The sequence below is a fragment of the Callithrix jacchus genome, chromosome X (assembly GCF_049354715.1).
Source record: "Callithrix jacchus isolate 240 chromosome X, calJac240_pri, whole genome shotgun sequence".
NCBI lineage: Eukaryota > Metazoa > Chordata > Mammalia > Primates > Cebidae > Callithrix > Callithrix jacchus.
This window is the reverse complement of record NC_133524.1, coordinates 9,998,375-10,017,753: the sequence shown is the minus strand read 5'-3', so window position 1 is coordinate 10,017,753 and position 19,379 is coordinate 9,998,375. Positions and strand designations below refer to the sequence as shown.

The following is a 19,379-nucleotide window of genomic DNA, read 5'->3' as shown; positions in this document are numbered from 1 at the left end:
TACTTCAGTAAAATTTCTAGAGGTCCAGTGGTGTGGGGCTTGTAGAGATACTCCTTCTAAGGTGGAGTAAGTGGCTGCATTTGGCCCTCCTACAACCAAGAAAGAGGCACAACGCCTTGTGGGCCTACTTGGGATTTTGGAGGCAACACATTCCTCACTTGGGTGTGTTACTCTGGCCCATTTATCTAGTGACCCACAAGGCTGCCAGTTTTGAGTGGGTCCAGAACAGGAGAAGGCTCTGCAACAGGTCCAGGCTGCTGTGCAAACCTCTGCCACTTGGGCCATATGACCCAGCACATCCAATGGTGCTTGAGGTGTCAGTGGCAGATAGGGATGCTGTTTGGAGCACTGGGCAGCCCTAGGTGAATTATACTGAAGACCTCTAGGATTTTGGAGCAAGGCCCTGCCATCTTCTGCAGATAACTACTCTCTGTTGAGAGACAGCTCTTGGCCTGTTACTGGGCTTTGGTAGAAACTGAACATCTGACTGTGGCTCATCAAGTCACCATGCAACCTGAACTGCCTATCATGAACTGGGTGCTTTTCTGGCCCACCTATCCATAAAGTTGGGTGTGCACAGCAGCATTCCATCATTGAACAGAAGTGATATATACGTGATCCGGCTCAAGCAGGCCCTGAAGGCACAAGTGAGTTCTAAGAAGTGGCTCAAATGCCCATGGTCTCCATTCCTGCCACCCTGCCTTCTCTCCCCCAGCCTGCACCGATGGCCTCATGGGGAGTTCCCTATGATCAGTTGACAGAGGAAGAGAAGACTAGGGCCTGGTTTACAGATGTTTCTGCACGATATGCAGGCACCACCAGAAAGTGGACAGCTGCAGCACTACCGCCCCTTTCTAAGACATCCCTGAAGGACAGTGATGAAGGGAAATCTGCCCAGTGGGCAGAACTTCAGGCAGTGCACCTGTTTGTGCACTTTGCATGGAAGGAGAAATGGCCAGATGTGCAATTATATACTGTCATGAGCTGTAGCCAATGGTTTGGCTGGACGGTCAGGGACTTGGAAGAAGCATGATTGAAAAGTTGGTGACAAAGAAATCTGGGGAGGAGGTATGTGGATGGACCTCTCTGAGTGGTCAAAATCATGACGGTATCTGTATCCCATGTGAGTGCTCACCAATGGGTGACCTCAGTAGAGGAGGATTTTAATAATCAACTGGATACGATGAGCCATTCTATGGACACCACTCACCCTCTTTTCACAGCCACCCCATCATCGCCTAGTAGGCCCATGAACAAAGTGGCCATGATGGCAGGGATGGAGGTTACACATGGACTCAGCAACATGGACTTCCACTCACCAAGGCTGACCTGGCTACGCCCATTGCTGAGTGCCCAATTTGCCAGGAGCAGAGACCAACACTGAGCCCTAGATTTGGCATCATTCCTTGGGGTGATCACCCCTGGTGGCAGGTTGATTATATTGGACCTCTTCCATCATGGAAAGGGGAGAGGTTTGTCCTCACTGGAATAGACGCTTACTCTGGATATGGGTTTGCCTATCCTGCACATAATGCTTCTGCCAAGAATACCACCCGTGGACTCACGGAATGCCTTATCCACCGTCATGGTATTCCACACAGCATTGCCTGTGACCAAGGCACTCACTTTACAGCTAAAGAAGTGCAGCAATGGGCTCATGTTCATGGAATCCACTGGTCTTACCATGTTCCCCATCATCCTGAAGCAGCTGGATTGATAGAATGGTGGAGTGGCCTTTTGAAGTCACAATTACAATGCCAACGAGGTAACAATACTTTGCAGGGCTGGGGCAAAGTTCTCCAGAAGGACATGTATGCTCTGAATCAGCATCCAATGTATGGTACTATTTCTTCCACAGCCAGGAATCATGGGTCCAGGAATCAAGGAGTGGAAATGGAAGCGGCACGACTCACCATCACCCGTAGTGACCCACTAGCTAAATGTTTGCTTCCTGTTCCCACGACACTAGGTTCTGCTGGCCTAGGGGCCTTAGTTCCAGAGGAAGGAATGCTGCCACCAGGAGACATACAACAATCCCATTAAACTGGAAGTTAAGATTGCCACTTGGATACTTTGGGCTCCTTCTACTTTTATGTCAACAGGCTAAGAAGAGAGTTACAGTGTTGGCTGGGGTGACTGACCCGGGCTAACATGATGAAATTAGTCTACTATTCCACAGTGGAGGTAGGGAAGAGTACGCATGGAATAGAGGAGACCCATTAGGGTGTCTCTTAGTATTACCATGCCCTGTGATTAAGGTCAAGGGGAAACTACAACAGCCCAATCCAGGCAGGACTACAAATGACCCAGACCCTTCAGGAATGAAGGTTTGAAGGAATGAAGGATCACTCCACCAGTGGAAAAAACACAACCCGCTGAGGGGCTTGGTGAAGGCAAAGGGAATACAGTATGGGTAGCAGAAAAAGGTAGTCATCAATACGAGCTATGAGTACACGACCAGCTGCAGAAACGGGGACCGTAATTGTCATGAGCATTTTCTCTTCCTTTTGGTAAAAGCACTTTTGTGCTTGTATATACTTGTACTAAGAAAATATCTTTATTTTATTTTCCTTTATCATGCGACATAAGATTTATTGACTTCATGTCAGCATTTAAGTACTGTTAACTTTATCTAATTGTATTTGGGTTGGGGATTGGTATATTTCCAGTTGTATGAAGCATAGCTGTATTATGTTAGGCATAATTATGATCTTATTTTTGTCTTTATTTGAAGATTATGTATGATCTCACGTTGACAAGAGGTGGACTTGTGATGGTTAATACTGAGTGTCAAGATGACTGGAGTGAAGGATACAAAGTACTGATCCTGGGTGTGTCTGTGAGGGTGCTGTTAAGAGAGATTAAATGTGACTCAGTGGGCTGGGGAAGGCAGACCCACCCTTAATCTAGTGGGCACCATCGAATCAGCTGCCAGCAAATATAAAGCAGACAGAAAACTGTGAAAAGACTAGATGGCCTAGCCTCCCAGCCTACATCTTTCTCCCGTGCTGGCTGCTTCCTGCCCTTGAACATCGGACTCCAACTTCTTCAGTTTCTGGACTTGGACTGGCTCTCCTTGCTCCTCAGCTTGCAGATGGCCTATTGTGGGACCTTGTGATCATGTAAGTTAATATTTAATAAACTCCTCTTCATATGTATATATGTGTGTGTGTGTGTGTGTGGGTGTGGGTGTGTGTGTATCCTATTAGTTCTGTCTCTCTAGAAAACCTTGACTAATACAGTAAGAGAAAGCAGATCAGAGCAAGGGTGGGATTTGGGGGAAGGGAGGGAATCGGGAGGGAGTACTAACGAATGCAGGGATTCTTTTTTGGGGTGATAAAAATGTTCTGGAATTAAAGTAACAATTGCACAAGTCGGTGAATACACAGAAAAAATACCACTAACTGTACCCTTTAACATGGTGAATTTTGTGACATATGAATTCTATTTATTTTTTTATTTTTTAATTTTTTGAGACAGGGTCTCACTCTGTCACTTAGGCTGGAGTGCAGAGGCACTATGATAGCTCACTGCAGCCTCCAACTCTCTGGCTCAAGCGATCTTCCAGCCTCAGGTTCCTGAGTAGGTGGGACTACAGGCATCCACCACCACACCTGGCTATTTTTTTTTTTTTTTTATAGAGACAGGGTCTCACTATATTGCCCAGGCTGATCTTGAACTCCTGGGCTCCAGTGATCCTCCCAAAGCACTGGGAGTACAGGTGTGAGCCACAGCACGCGGCCTCCATTTTTAATAATTAAAAAATTCAAGAAAATGTTAAGCGCAGGCAGGCCTCCTCCAGCCTCTCCTACCACCCCAAGTAAAGGAACTTCCAGGCTGCACAGCACACCTTTAATCTGAGAGGGTGCAGCACTGCTGTGTTTAAAGGATGAAACCCTCAGACACTGAGGTCGGAATGCTCCAGGAGGGGCAAAGTCTGGGTGGAAAGTCAGGCTGTAGAGACTGAATCCACAGACCAGTTCTCCCTGCAGTGCCAGGCCTGGGCTTGTCCAGGCCAATAGCTCAGGGCTCCATGTGCTCAGGTGTGCCTGGCAGCCAGGACGGTCACGAGTCAGGCTCTCTTCCTCCTTTCCTGCCAGACCACACCCCTCTCTGACCTCCCCTTGACATTGAACCTTAAAAAGAGACTTTAGAAGCAGTCAAGTTAGGAGCAGGAGCCTGGCAGCCCAGGGGAGCAGGAAAGGACACTCAGAAGGGCTGCTCTCAAGGGGGATCACAGAAGGGCTCCCTTTAGATAGGGAGAAACGCCTTAGCACAGAAAAGCATCACCTTGTTACAAGCAATGTGTAGAAGACAGGAAAGAAAGGCAAATTGCTTTCATCTCAGGAATCTCATTTCTCTGCTTTACTTTTTTGTTGGGGTGCGGACAGCTTTTTTAGGGTGTAGACCAGCAGGCAGCATGCAGTCCTGAACTCAGGTTTTATTTCCACAGCACAACCCATGCTATGTGACATAACCTGTTGCTGTGAGGCCTCTGGAAACCCGATTTTGTGATGTCTTTTACAATATGTCAAGGCCTCGATCCTTAGAAACACCTACGGCTTGTCCCTGTTTCCCAGGGCTGCTGGCCTCCCAACACGTCCCCTCAGCCCAGGTTCATGGAAACAGCCCCCCTGTGCAACCTGCTTGGTCCTGGGGGCACTCTGACCTTTGCCCCCCAAACTCCCATGCCTGAAACAAAGCAGCAGAATGACCACAGCTCTGATACCAGGCTTGATGCTTAAATGCAGGAAGGACAAGTGCCCTTTCACAGGCACTTGTGAAAGGTAGGTGCTTTCCTGCACCTACCAAACATCTACTGAGCATCTGCTATGCCCTAGACGTGGCAACAGGGCTGGCTGTGACCCTCCGCAGGGATCATCCAGGCTCAGACATACTCGAGGCAGGGACCTTCATGAGGCTCCTGAATCCAGACAGGATGGGTGGGAACCCAGCCCCTCCACTTGCAGGCTGTGACCCAGGGCACGGCAGACCTTCCCTAGACCCCATCTCCATAAAAAAGGATTAAAGTTGGGCCAGGTGTGGTGGCTCATGCCTGTAATCCCAGCACTCTAGCCTGGGTGACTGAGCATGACTCCATCTCAAAATAATAAGAATAATTAAAAATAAAATAAATAAGCCTTCTATGCCTAAGGTGTCCCATGAGGAATTACTGAGGTCTCTCCAGAAAGAGCATGAGAAATAGACCACTGCTTTGGCACACCCACTACTGGAAATCTCAAGAGTGAAGAGGTGAGCAGCAGTATGCAAGTTACAGACTACTGTGATTGCCTAGGCAGTCACTGGAGCAAACCACTGGAGGCAGCGGTGCTGGGCATGAGAAGAAAGCAACACACACCCCACATTTAGGCACCAAAAGACTAGCAATCAATTGGCTGTGGGAGGTTAACGGGAGGAAGGCATCTGGGATGACTTCTAGATTTGGGGATAGACTGATCGTCAACATTGGAAATCCAGAATTAGAGAAGGTAAAGGAAGATGAATGATTTCCATTTGGATTGTGCTGAGTTTAAAGGGCCTCAACAACACACAAAGGCCATTTCAGAGTTCAGAATGAGAAGGTGATTTGGTAAAATAGTCACTGAAAATAAAAAAAAGAAGAGAAGTTGAGGCTGCACATATAGATAAGAGAGTTGTCTATGAACATGTTATTTCAAGGAAGCACATGAGACCACCTAGATGAGAGAGAGGACAGATAAAAGGCCCTTCAAGAAAATCCAACCTTCTAGTAGATGGCAAAGGAAAAGGACCAGTGGAAGCCACTATAAAAAAAACAGAAAGGGAAATAAAGAGTTTTCATATGAATTGAACATTTTTTTCAAAGAAGCAATTACAACATGGGTTATTTAAGAATTAAACTCTCAGGCCAGGCTTGGTGGCTCACAACTGTAACCCCAGCACTTCGGAAGGCAGAGGCAGGCAGATCACTTGAGGTCAGGAGTTCAAGACCAGCCTGGCCAACATGGCGAAACCCCGTCTTCACTAAAAATACAAAAATTAGCCAGGCGTGGTGGTGCGCCTGTAATCCCAGCTACTCAGGAGGCTGAGACGTGAAAATTGCTTGAATCTGGGAGGCAGAGGTTGCAGTAAGCCAAGATCACACCACTGCACACTCCAGCCTGAGTGATAGAGCCAGACTCCGTCTCAAAAAAAAAAAAAAGAATTAAATTCTCTGTAAAAGCAAAGCAAATTCTGCTTCAGAGTACAAAGAGGAGCATCCTCAGGAACCAGCAGAGAATGTGAACTTTACCTTTGTATTGAGATTTCACAACCATGCATAGTGGTACGTTTTAAGTACTTGTCCCCAAAACACGAGCCACTAAAAATGAGGAGGGGGAATGGAAATGGCTCCACACCAAACCGTAATGGCACCAGTGTGAGAGAGCTCTGTTGTTAAATCAACACGAAATAAATATGGTTCAAGCAGCAGCAGGCCTGTTTTTCCAAGTCCAGATGTTTTCTTTCCAAGCTTTAATTCAAGATTCAGGGCATTTAAACATAATGAAAACGTTAAGAAAAGCTGCACATACAGAAAAGCACATAGTTTTTGAAAGACTGACATATTTGACCAACATAAAGTACACTCAGTTTTCCAGAAATTAGGGTTCTTAAAAATATGCCTGTCTAGAAAATGCTAAATTATAAAATTCAATATATTCCACAATAACAAAACAGGCCATTTCTTCAAACTTCAAGTGGCATACACAAAATTAAACTGCCTTTAATCTGATTCCAAAGATCGTTGACAATGTAATGCTTAAGGGTTTTCAAGCAATTAAAAATTACGTCTATGAGGTTCAAAGAAAAGAATTCCACAGAGACAGGGAAAAATCAATATAGCTGTACTTTCAGAAATAAGATTATTACATGTTTTGAGCTATGGATCAATCTTTTCCTTTATTTTCATTTTTTTACTTTTAATTGTGCAACAAGAAAAAAACACTATAGGAAGCATTATACAATTAGCAGAGATAAATATCACTGTGTTTACAAATTTGCAGACAGATGCACAATTAACACAGATAGATGTGGAATTTCGTCAGCTTCAGATCTGCAAGCCATAGGCAAAGAATCTGACTCACCTCTTTTGCAAATGCAAGGAGGGACCCCTGCTCTCCCTATCACCTTCCTCTACAGGCTGTCCTAACTCCTCTTTGTAGGCGGCTGGTACCCAAACAGACAAGGTCTTTCCTCAGCACTCCTGCTCCGCCAGCTCCACCTTCCTCCTGAGGCCAGTTTTACTTGGCTTTCATCTGGCTTTCATCTTTATCTTTCCTCTCCTTGCTGGTCTAATTCATGTGTCTGGGTGTTATTACCCAGGGGGGAAAAGTAGGCCACACAGGACTATAATTAATTAATCTGATGAAGGCAGTTCTGTTAATGATGACAATGTGTAGCCCCCCCACCCCAACCCCAGGCAACAACTGCACTTTAACCAAGGCAGTTAAAGAAAGGATAACACCACCAGGAGGTAGGTCCAATCCCAGAAATCATCCCAACAGCTGGCTGGCCACCCACCCCACCCCCTATGCCTCCGGCCAGCCCTACCTAGGGCTAATTATCTAGACTGGGCATTTTCCCAGCCTCCTGCCCTAATGCTCCAGGGCTCCCAGGAAAGGAACTCTCCCCACGGAGGAGAAGGAAGAGCAAGATGGGGGCGGGGATTAAATTTCCAGCTCAGAGAAAAGACTAAGGTGGAAAGAAGCCAATGGGCATGGAGGTCTCATTTTATATAATAAGTGTGGAGGATAAGCTGCATGCTAATTGGACACCCATGGTGATGCTTCCCTCACTCCTTCCAGTATGGGTGAAAAGGAAGCTTTGTATATTCTACCTCTTAAAACTGGGTATATTTGCTAAAAGGAAAACTTTGATTTTTCCCAGCATTTCATCTGTGAGAATAGTCTGTTACAGTAAGTAATCCAAAAAACATATAATGGCCCAAACACAGCAGAGGCTTACTTCTTGCTCAGGTAATGGTACTGGCTTGGAGGGTGACCACGGCATAGGCACCTCTGCAGTCATTCAGGGACCCAAGCTGATGAGCTCTGCCCTGGGGCCATCTTCATTCCAGGCAGCCAGAAAGGGAAAAGTAAAATGGCAGACATGGCTGCAGCTGCACTCCCTAGGGAAGAAGTGTCTTGTGGCTACAGCTAACCACAAGGGAGGCAGTACGGCCCAACAGTGTCAGAGAGGAGGCGGCAACAAGGACCCCAGCAGACAGCATTTCTGCCACACTCGTGGGTCCCACTCTACACCGACAGATTTTCTACTCCAAAGAGTGAAAGAGTGAAGAAGTAGAGTCTTGTGACAAGGATACTGAATCTTTACCTTTCCCACTATTTCCACTTACCAAAATCACTTTTTAAAAACCCTACTCTGGGCCAGGATCCGTGGCTCACATCAGTAATCTCAACCCTTTGGGTGGCAATGGTGGGTAGATCATTTGAGCCCAGGAGTTCAAGACCACCCTGGGAGAATCAGTTAAGCACAGGAGTTCAAGGCTACAGTGTGGCTATAATTGTGCCTGTGAATAGCCACTGCAGTCCAGCCAGAGCAACACAACAAGACCCTGTCTCTTCAAAAAGAAAAAGAAAAGAAGAAGAAGAAGACAAATGAGAGGGAAAAAAGTAGACCGAGTACAAAAGATCAAGAAACAAAAACGTCTGATCTCCCCCCAGCAATACTGCACACCAGCAGAGTGGACTGCACCTTCAGAGTGCTGGAGGAGAACTGTCTCCACTCGAGACTGCGCCCAAACAATTTACTGTCAAGATAAAAATCATGCTATTTGCAGACAGAAGATCTCAAAAGATGACCCCCGGTGTGTTTGATTAAGAGGTATTTCACCACTGGGGAGGATTTGAGGGATGGATCAAGGATAAGTGAACCCTAATGACTCTCCTGAACCCTAATGACTGCAGAAACTTGTGTCGCAGGTGCACTGGCTGGGGCCAGAGTCACGGGCAGCAGAAGAATTTATGGAGACAGTAGTGAGTTAAAGAAAACAAGTTTATTAGAGAGAAAGTATGTTGCAAAGGAGCAACAGGCAACACAGCAGAGAAGGGGCTGTCTGCAAAGAGGCAGGGGCTGGAGGGAAGTTTTATAGGGTCATGCTGGAGAAGCTACATGCAAATAGAGTTGTTTGTGGTTAGCAGTTTCTCAAAATAATTGTTCTCCCCCACCCTGGGGGTCCCTTCCTCATTGATGCTAACTTATCAGGACTCCACAGTATGTACCCCTAGACTCAGCAGTGATAGCAACAGCAACCAAAATAAACACTTAATATTATTAACCCCATGCTCCTCAGAGGGGGTAGAGTGTTACTGGCATCAAGACCAGGGAAAAAGGCCAACCTCAGTTGTTCATGCCTGTAATCTCGACACTTTGGGAGGCCAAGGTGGGAGGATCACTCGAGGCCATGTGTTTGAGATCAACCCAAGCAACATGGTGAAACCCCATGTCTACAAAAAATACAAAACTTAGCTGGGCATAATGGCATGCTCCCATAGTCACAGCTACTCAGGAGGCTGAGGTAGGAGGATCACTTGAGCCGAGGAGGTGCAGGCCACAGTGAGCTGTGATCATGACACTGCACTCCAGCCTGAGCAAGAGAGCAAGACTCTTGTCTCGAAAAAAAAGGAAGAGGCCAGGTATGCTGCTCAACACCCTACAATTCAGAGGATGGCCCCGCGACAAAACGTTATGATATAATTCCATTAGTGGTGTGAGGGGCCAAGATTTGTGCCTGAGTAGTTAGGGGAAGGGAGGTGGGCATTTAAAAAGAGTGGAAATAAGGGCCAGGTGCAGTGGCTCATGCCTGTAATCCCAGCACTTTGGGAGGCTGAGGCTGACAGATCACATGAGGGCAGGAGTTTGAGACCACCTGCCCATCATGGCAAAACCCTGTCTCTGCTAAAAATATAAAAATTAGCTGGGTGTGGTGGCCTGAGCTTGTAACCCCAGCTTCTCAGGACGCTGAGGTGAGAGGATCGCTTGAACCCCAGAGTTGGAGGTTGCAGTGAGCAGAGATCATGCCACTGCACTCCAGCCTCAGTGACGGGATGAGACTCTGTCTCCAAACAAACAAACCAAAAAAAAGAGTGGAAAAAAGGCTACATCATAATATCCTACAAGAACAAATTAATAAACAAAAGTTGCAGCAATATTTTACAATATAAGCCATAATTTAGGGATATGGATGGAAATGCCAAAATAAATCAGCTAAGACATTTCAATAGTTGTCTCTGGGGAAGGGAAAATGATCAGTAGTCAGGTCAAATGACCAGTGGCACATAAGCACGCTTGAAGAACTACTTGATACTTCATATTGTACAAAAGACATTTTGATAAAATAAAACCTCATAAAAGATACACTAGTGGCTGGGTGCAGTGGCTCACGCCTGTAATCCCAGCACTGTGGGAGGCCAAGGTGGGTGGATCGCTTGAGGTCAGGAGTTAGAGACCAGCCTGGTCAACATGGTGAAACCCTGTCTCTACTAAAAATACAAAGATTAGCCAGGCGTGGTGGTGTGCGCCTGTAATCCCTGGCTATTCGGGAGGCTGAGGTAGGAGGATTGCTCGAACCCCAGAGGTGGAGGTTGCAGTTAGCCAAGATCATGCAACGGCACTCCAGTGTGGGCGACAGAGCAAGACTCTGTCTGGGGGGGGTGGGGGGGGCGTCAACACTATCACTCTTGCCCCTTCCCTTCTATGAGTAAGTAAGTGCTGCCTTTCAAGGACACAGAGTCTACCTGCTTGGGTTCTTGCTCACCTTGACAATTTATCTTCTGAAAGTCACCTCTTGCCAAAAGAAAGATAATCCCAACCCTTCCTAGCCAAACCAAAACACTGTTTTTCCTCCCTCTCCATCCAAGAGAAGCAGCCCTCACTGCCTGCAACTTAATACACTGGGGATTAAAAAAAAAAAAAAAAAGCCCAAGGGCTTCTCATCTGGGGAAAAAAACTTACCTTTGCTTTGCAATTCAGACCATCCTAGTTCTGAGGTTCAACCAAATAAGGTTTGTCCAATTTTTTCTTCATAATGATATAGTATTATCCTTCTAAGACACATTCCCCCAAAGAGAAGCCAGAACATTCACCATCATCAGAACAAGCTAGCTCTACTACAGGATGGCCCAAGTACCACATCACACAAGGTAAAAAGGACACCAATTCCTCCAGAACACACCCTCCCTGTATCAGATCCTGATATTTTTTTAAAGGCCTAAAAGAGCAACAGGCAATCCAGAACTCTTTCAAAATCCTTCATACGGGTTAAAGTTTTTGGCTTGCATGTGTAGGAAGAGGGCTTGCAGGAACCTGCAGAATTTCTCCTTCAAGAATTGCCCCACTCCTGACTATAGTGCTTGAAAGTAAAAGACAACCTGAATAAAAAGTCCATTCAGCCTGCACACTCTAACATCATGGTATAGAATGTTTCCCCTGCAGCCTGTGTGCGAGAAGGAAAGTTCCACAGAGCCCCAGCTTTCCTCTGTGCCACTAAGAACTTGGCCACAAATCCAGGTTTATTTGCATGCTGATACAAAACAACTCTGGCAAGGGGACAGACTACTCCGAAATGCTTTCCAAAGAGAAAAGCCAGCCCTTCCCAAGTGGCAAGCCAGTTTCTTTGGCCACGAATTACAAAGGTAGATTAAGAAACCCCAGCTCATTAGGACAAAGTGAAAGCTACTATTTGTTCTGAGCCTTTCATTATCACACTGTTCTACCTTTAGCTCTTAGGCAAACTAGCTTTCTTTTTCTTTTTTCTTCCAAAAGATCAATGTTAGGACATGTTAAGAAATATAACTGAGCCATAAACATCGAACACATCCTGGTACAGAAGTAAGATGTATAGCCTATGTTTATAGCTTCTCATAATCGCAGAAAGCTCTGGATTCATAGGTGTGGGTCAAGCTGAATTCATGTCTAAGAGAGACATGAATTCATCCTTCCAGAGCTGAGCCTCAGAGCCTCCAGCTACCAGACCCTGGAATAGGACTTGAGGCTCACTGCCTGACTCCACACCCCCGCCCAAAACGTCGCTGGAGAACAAGGATGAGAATTCAGCAGGGTCACATTAATTCACAGGCTGGGAAAAGGTAATAAAGATAGATTTGAAAGCCAGTTGGCAAGGCAGGTCTACCAACTGAAAGAGTCTTTCAGCATAGAAAAGAAAGCTCACCTCTTTTTTTTTTTAACCTTACTATTAATTCTTAAATACAAATGGATCTTTATAATGACACCCATCCTAATAGCTGGAGAAAACACAGTAGCTGGCATCAAAAAGTAAGACTTTACAACTCGGACATCACCCAGAGATGGCAGAGGCAGGGGAGATCCAAGCCATCTCCCACTGGTTCTCAGATGCCTGGAGAAGCAGCAGCCCTCCCTCGGGAACATGTTGACCGCACACTATGTCTGAGCACAGAAATTTACCAGCAGCCATGAGTTGAGATCCACCAGCTCCTGACCCGCTGCTGAATTCTGCAGATCCCTCTTTTTTAAAACCTCTACTGATATTTCACAAAGAGCTTGGCTGGCTCTTGGGAGCCAATATAAGGGCATATGGGACAAGAACTGATCCTGACCGGAGGATGGTCATTCTGATCTCCCCAGTCTGCGGGTCACAGAGGTGACTTGGCATGGGCCATAAAGTGGAGCCCCCTTCCCAAACCACTAAGGAAGGTACATCAGAGGCTTGGGGCCTCCACTCCTGCCCATCACCAGCCACCAGTCAGTCTCAGCCCTGTGGCCGCTGCAATCAAGGACTCAGCTAACACTTCACAGAGGAAACTTGCTACCTGGCTGCGCACCCCCCAAAGTATGCCCTGATTCCGTCTTTGGCATTCACACCAGAAAGGATATTTCAAAGCTCGGTTTCCTATCCAGAGAAATGTTCTCAGGGTCTGAAGCCTGGGCTGGGTGGGTCAGGTGGGGAGACCTCCACGCATCGCAGATCACAGCAGTCTGGTCCCACACGACAGCTCTGGTGCCCAAAGGCAAACCGAAAATCAATGGATTCCCAAAGGTGATGCCCTTGGGGCTAAGCCAGGCCCAAGTTAATGTCTTCTTTGGAGCTTCGGGCTAAGGCTTCTGGCATTCTTTGTGGGGGCGGGAGCAGGCTCTAAGAAATAGTGAACAGGCGATCCTGGGCTTCATTCCTTCCCTCCCTTAACAAACATTCCTGAGGCCACAGGGGGCTGCTGACACCCAGCTGGTATATTTAACGCTTCCTAATGAGTCCCCCAAACAGCTTTGTGGAATTCAAGCCACTCCAGTGACATTTTAGAAAGCAGTCCCCTCCCCTCCCCCCACTGAAGACTTCCACTGGTTGAATGGATGGAAACAGAAACACACAAAAAACCGACAGGATCACATACACCCACCACCTCTACTTCCGTTATGCAGATTCCTGTAACCTGGACACTATTCCTGCTCTTTCTCTAACAACAGCATGAAAAAATAGGTTTGAGTGCATTTTTTTCACCAACTGTAGCAAAATGTCAAGGTAGAACTCAGCAGAAACCTACTGAGGAGTAATGAACCCTGTTGCCATCTGTCAGCAGAGGTTCTGCTGGGTCTCAGGCATGCACCCCAAATTCCAAGAATGCTACTCCTCTTTAGTTTGTATCCCTTTAGCTTCAAACTAGACCCAGAGAATAGTCAGTCCTGATCCTGAACAGCCGAGGTGGCTGCTCATAAAACATAGCACTTGGGAGTTTCTGCTTCAATTTCCTTTCTCCAGCTACAAAAATGCAGATGAAGCAAGTATTTGTTTGAGTTTGACTATGTAAATAAAGCCTATTCTCAGGGCCATCGCGTGGGAGGAAAACAGCCCTCCATGCAAACACTGGCAATGCCACGGGCCTCTAAACACACCATCCTAAAGGCCAGTGTCTTCAAAAACACAAGTTTTAAAAGCAAAAATCCTTTAAGAGCAAAGGTGATATATGGTTAATCTAACACAAGTGATTGAAAACCAGGCTGATTTTGTCCCCCGGAGGACATCTGGCAATGTCTGCAGACATTTTTGTCATCACACCTGAAGACAGGTGACAGTGGCATCAAGCAGGTGGAGGCCAAGGAGGCTGCTGAACATCCTCAACAGCACAGGGCAGCCCCACAGCAAAGACAGATTCAGCTCACAAAGTCCCAATGGCAAGGCTGGTGAACCCTCACCTGAGTGACGGAGGTATTCACTATGGCATTGCAGAAGATCCCAGACCCAAGCAGACTGCACTGACTAGAGGAGAGCAGCATGCATGAGCACCGGGGCCAGAGTCTGATTCCCAGGGCCCTTGCCAGGACTCAACAGTTTGTGACCTCAGGACACACCATTTGTCCTGCCTGGGCCACAGCTGTTTCATCTATAAAATAGGCTGACAAAATTTCATCTGAAGACCAGGACCGAATCAGCCTTGTTCTTGATACCCCTCCTTGTTCTAAGACACATACCCCCATGGGGCTTTCAAATGATACCCTCATTATCATAAAGAGAAGGTGTCCTTTTACCTTAACGCAAGCTATCCCCAAATCAGAGTCTGCTCAATACCAAGTGAGTTGCACAATATTCCAAGGCTCTAATACGGAACTATTTAATTACGAGGTTTTCTAAGAGTCAGGGGGACACAGGACAGGGATGACACTATTAGAAGTATTTTTTAATGAGCCCCAGTGACTTTTCAGTAGCTTTTGGGAGAGGAATATTCAAAGCTTGGATTAATCCACATTCTGAGCCAGGTGCGGTGGCTCAGGCCTGTAATGCCAGCATTTTAGGAGACAGAGGAGCGCAGATCACTTGAGCCCAGGAGTTCAAGACCAGCCTGGGCAAATGATGAAACTCCGTGTTTCTACAAAAAATAATTAACCAGGCATGGTGGCATACATCTGTGGTCCCAGCTACTCAGGAGGATGACAGAACAAGACCCTGTCTCAAAAAAAAAAAAAAAAAGAAAGAAAAAAAGAAAAGCGCTGTGGCTGGGCAGAGCGTACACACTTTATGACTGTCCACCATCTTTCCAAAGAGCCAATGTGAGAAAATATCACACATTAGTCAAATTTATAACAATGGCAACCTCTTTCCTGAGTTCAACCAAAATTTAGTGCACAGCTAAACAAGCCCTTCCCCAAATCCCTCCACAGTTTTGTAATTATAAAAGCGAGAGAAAACACGGAATGGAAGACGTTGGTGTCTCATTTGCTATTTGAACAACAAAGCCATCCCACTTCCCAAACTGATTACCAGTGGGGCGGGTTAGGAATCACTTAATTTCTTCCTGCTGTGGAGAGGCAGGAAGACAGAGAAAACTAGTAAATCACCTTCAAACGCTTCTAGTCGCCAAGAATCTTTTACATTTTAAAAGGAACTTCGTCCACACGAAAGGTCCGATTCAACCCTTCCCAGAGAAACTGACCACTACACACTTTTAACGAGAACACAGGGCGACTGGACTGTTGTTTATGTGTTTGCTTTTACAAGTTCATACAGGTTCGACTGGTAAGCTTCCAGATGGATTTTGTTTTGAGACAAGAAAATTCAATGTTCTAAAGCAAACCACACATACACAACATTCCTGATGAGATACAGCTGGAATTTCTTTCTCATTATTAGAACTCGGGTCCTGCTCTTAGGAAGTAGGCTTTCAGGTTTGTCTAAGTTTCCGCAGGTATCCAGTGCGCAGTGGATCTCGGACTGGAAGCCGAAAGTCAGTAAACATTGATGGGCTGAAGGGAATCGAGAAGCGCTGGCAACAGCTGCTAGTCTGGGTTTCGTAGCTATCAGAGGCACAGGTCCAAGGGGTACCGAACCAGGGACCTCAGAGAGGCAAACACAGGTGGGAACGGCTCGGGGACACGTTCCTCCTCTGGCCTCCGGGCAGCCCCGCAGGTGCAAGCCGCCTCTGGCAGGCCGGGGAGTGCCAGAGGACCCGGCCAGGCCCCTGCCCGGAGGAGGGAGGGGGAGGGGAAGGGGAAGGGGAAGGGGACTCCGAGCAGGAGCCATTTAAACTCAGCGAGGTGCGCCGAATCGCCTGGACCACATGCCCACGCCGGTCCCGACGCACAGGCTCCGCAGGTGTTCCTAGCAGACGCGCGCGCCAGAGCCGGGGGCATGAGACCGATTGCCCCTCCCGCGCCCCTACCCCTACGCCTACGCGCCCCAGAGCGCGGCCGGCTCAGGGGTGTCACCGCCCGCGCCCCCCGGCCACCTTACCTTGGTGATGACTAGCGGCTCGCCGTGCTCGCGGCCGCCCTTCAAGGTGAAGCCCCACGGGGCGCCGCCGCTCAGCTGCACCTCCACCAGGCGCCCGCCGTCGGCCGCCCGCGTCTCGGCCTCGGCCAGGAGCTCCGGCCGCGCGCGGGGCTCGGCGCCCTCCATGGCGCGGCCGCTCAGCGTCTCCGGCCCGCGCCCATGCACTCCGGGCAGTCCCGGCCGTCGGATGGCGAGGGAGGCTCCCGGCACAGCAGAAGTTGCGCCGCAAATTGAAAAGAAAGTGCCAGCCCGGCGGCGGAGGGAGCCCGGAGGGCGGGCGACGCGGGGGCGGGGCCGGGGCCGGCGGGGGAGGGAGGGGTAGGGAGGAGGAGGGAAGGGGAGGGAGGAGGACGGAGAGGGGGAAGGGGTAGGGAGGGAGGGGGCGGGGCCGACGGGGGGGCGGGGCGGTCGCGCTCCGGAGCTCGCGCTGCGAGGCCCGGGCCGGGGCCGAGAACTGGGCTGGGGAGCACGCGCAGGGGGTCTAGCTCGCGGTCCGAAGAGTGAGGGGCTGTGTCAGGCGCGCGCTCGGGGGCCCACGCGGGCGCTTGGACGCCGGAGGGCTGGAGATGGGCGCGCTCCGGTTGTCTCGCCCTTCGACCCGAGGAGGGGACCGGGCCGGGAGCGGCGATCAGGCGCGCGCACCGCCCGGCAGGGTCGGGGTCCGGGAGCGCGCGCCCCGGGGCCGACAAGGGCGGGGGCGGGGGCGGGGGCCGCGGCGCCAAGTCAGGCCCTTCCGCTGGCGCTCGCGCTCCGCGGCGCTTCGAGGCTGTGGGCGCTCCCGCCTGCCGGCTGGAGGCCGGTACCGGGCAGGTGGGGCTGCAGGTGAGGCGGCGGGCGCGGGGTGGCGTGGCCGGAGCCCCGGCCTCCTCCGTCTTGGGGCCCGCGGACACTTCCAGTTTGTTCCTGCGAACCGCGGGCGGCCGCGCAGGTGAAGCGGAAGCGCCGCGCTGTGCCCGCGGCCCCGGGCTTAGGGGACCGCCCGTCCCGCGCGGCCTTGCGCGCACTGACACTCCGGACTTGGAGAGCCGATAAGGGCACCCTCCGCAGCCTAGGTGGGGCGCGGGTCCGGCCTCTGGAGGGGCTGGGAAAGCAGGCGCAGAAGGACCATGCCCGGTTCCCGCGAGGCCCTCCCGCAGCGCCAGCCCGCCGCTCCTCCCACAGCCGCCGCGCAGAAAGCCGTTCTGTCCAGACGCTGTCCCCAAACGCCTAGGACTGGGCGACACAGTCTTCAAGTCTCCCTCGTTTGCATCCCCGAAAAGGGGAGGTGGTGATCTGGGATTGGTGAAAGTTTGCGGACAGAACACGTGGGCCACCTCTTCCTGCTCGGTTTCAGTTTCCATGAAACTCTGGTCTAAAATACCTGCATGGATACGCATTTACATGCTTTGCAAAAAAAGCTGTTTTCGTTGCTGTTTGTTTCGTAGCTGCATGCTGGGGAACACCTCTTTCCTCTAAGCAGCTCCATCCACTCCCCTTTAAGGTAGTGATGATACTGGAGTATGTGACCAGGACAGGCCCGGTGAGCACTGGACAGAGAGTCAGTGATCCCTGCGTCTGGGTTCTACCACTGTTAAGCTGGGACAAGAAATCTCAGCCTTGGTCTGTTTTTTCAGAGGCCAAGTGAGAAGAGTACATTCTGTGGGGGTGTCTCATGCAGCCAATTGAATTCGGAGTCCCAACTCCACTGGGCACATGTCATGGCGCTGGGCACGTGGTGACTACGCCATAATTAACTTCCAACCACAGTCTCTGAATGCCTTTAGTTAGAAGAACGAGGCAATTCTTTTTCAAAGAAAAAACGAAGGCTTAAGGAATGTGCCTCTCAGAATCAAGTTAAGTGTATCTTGACTGTGGTGATGGTCACAGGAGTCTGCCAAGTTGATTAAATTAAGCAGAACTAAACACACGTGAAACAGGAAATATGAAAAGGCTTGGTGGATTGTATCAATGTCCATATCCAGGTTGTGACGTAGTTTTGTAACGTGTTGCCGTTGGAACAGGCAGGTGAAGAGTGAAGGGTGCACAGGACTTCCCTGTAACTTCCCTATAACTATATGTAAATCCACTGTCTCACAAAGTTTAAGAAATGGATGGATATGGCCGGGCGCAGGTAATCCCAGCACTTTGGGAAGCCGAGGCGGGTGGATCACGAGGTCAGTAGATCGAGACCATTCTGGCTAACACGGTGAAACCACATCTCTACTAAAAAAAATAAACCCAGGCGTGGTGGCAGGCGCCTGTAGTCCCAGCTACTTGGGAGACTGAGGCAGGAGAATTGCTTGAACACAGGAGGCAGAGGTTGCAGTGAGCTGAGATTATAGCACTGCACTCCAGCCTGGGCGACAGAGTGAGATTCTGTCTCAAAAAAGAAAAAAGAAGAGGTTGGATATGATAAACCAAAAGTTAAAGAGCCACGTAAATATACCCAGTGTGCTTATTAGAGTTTGCAGGCATATCCTTGTCCCTAAACAGCCCACTCCCCACTGCCTCACCCCAAACTGGTATAGACTTCAGTCTAAGCTCTTACCTGGGGCTAAAATTCAGACCACTAGATTCACTATAAATCAGAAATAATGAGCTAATTGTCTCCATAAATCCAGCATTATTCTATACAGCCCCAAAGTCATCTTTAACACTTGATGTTCACTGTATAATCATTGTCCGATTACCCATCTGCCACTTGAAAGGTTTATGCTTTTTGTTTAAAAGGACTCCCTTGTTCTTAAAACTTCGCTGCAAATTTGCATCCATCCTTACTAAACAGTGTTTAGCTGACGTTTTTTGATTTTTTAATCACATTAAGCATTGATCTCAGCATGGTTGGAATATTTATAAGGCTGCTAGATATAATGATGTTAATATACCGTAAGGAACTGGACCAAGACTTGTATGGCCTGCTATGAAACAGGCGCTGGATCCGTCATAAATCCTTTTATGACATTCTTGGGGTTACTATGGTCTAGGTGCGATGACAGCGCTTCTATATTGTGTTTGTTTTGTCATCACAGGACACTGTCAGTCATCTTGTGAAAATATTAGTATTTCGTGGCTGAAAGGCATCACCCCAGTTGATCAGTCTTGCACCCCCATTGGGAGAGTTTAG

At 48.7% G+C, this 19,379-nt stretch overlaps 1 protein-coding gene across 2 annotated transcripts in view; it reads right to left on the bottom strand.

Moving 5' to 3' along the window:
* SHROOM2 (shroom family member 2) overlaps positions 1-16,572 on the bottom strand; it is a 159,702-nt gene extending 143,130 nt beyond the window's left edge. For both annotated transcript variants that reach the window (XM_035289205.3, XM_035289206.3), the window contains exon 1: positions 16,238-16,572. In XM_035289205.3, the coding sequence (XP_035145096.3) occupies positions 16,238-16,402 (165 nt within the window). In that variant the 5' untranslated portion in view covers positions 16,403-16,572. The remainder of the gene's footprint in view (positions 1-16,237) is intronic.
* Positions 16,573-19,379: the final 2,807 nt, after the last annotated feature.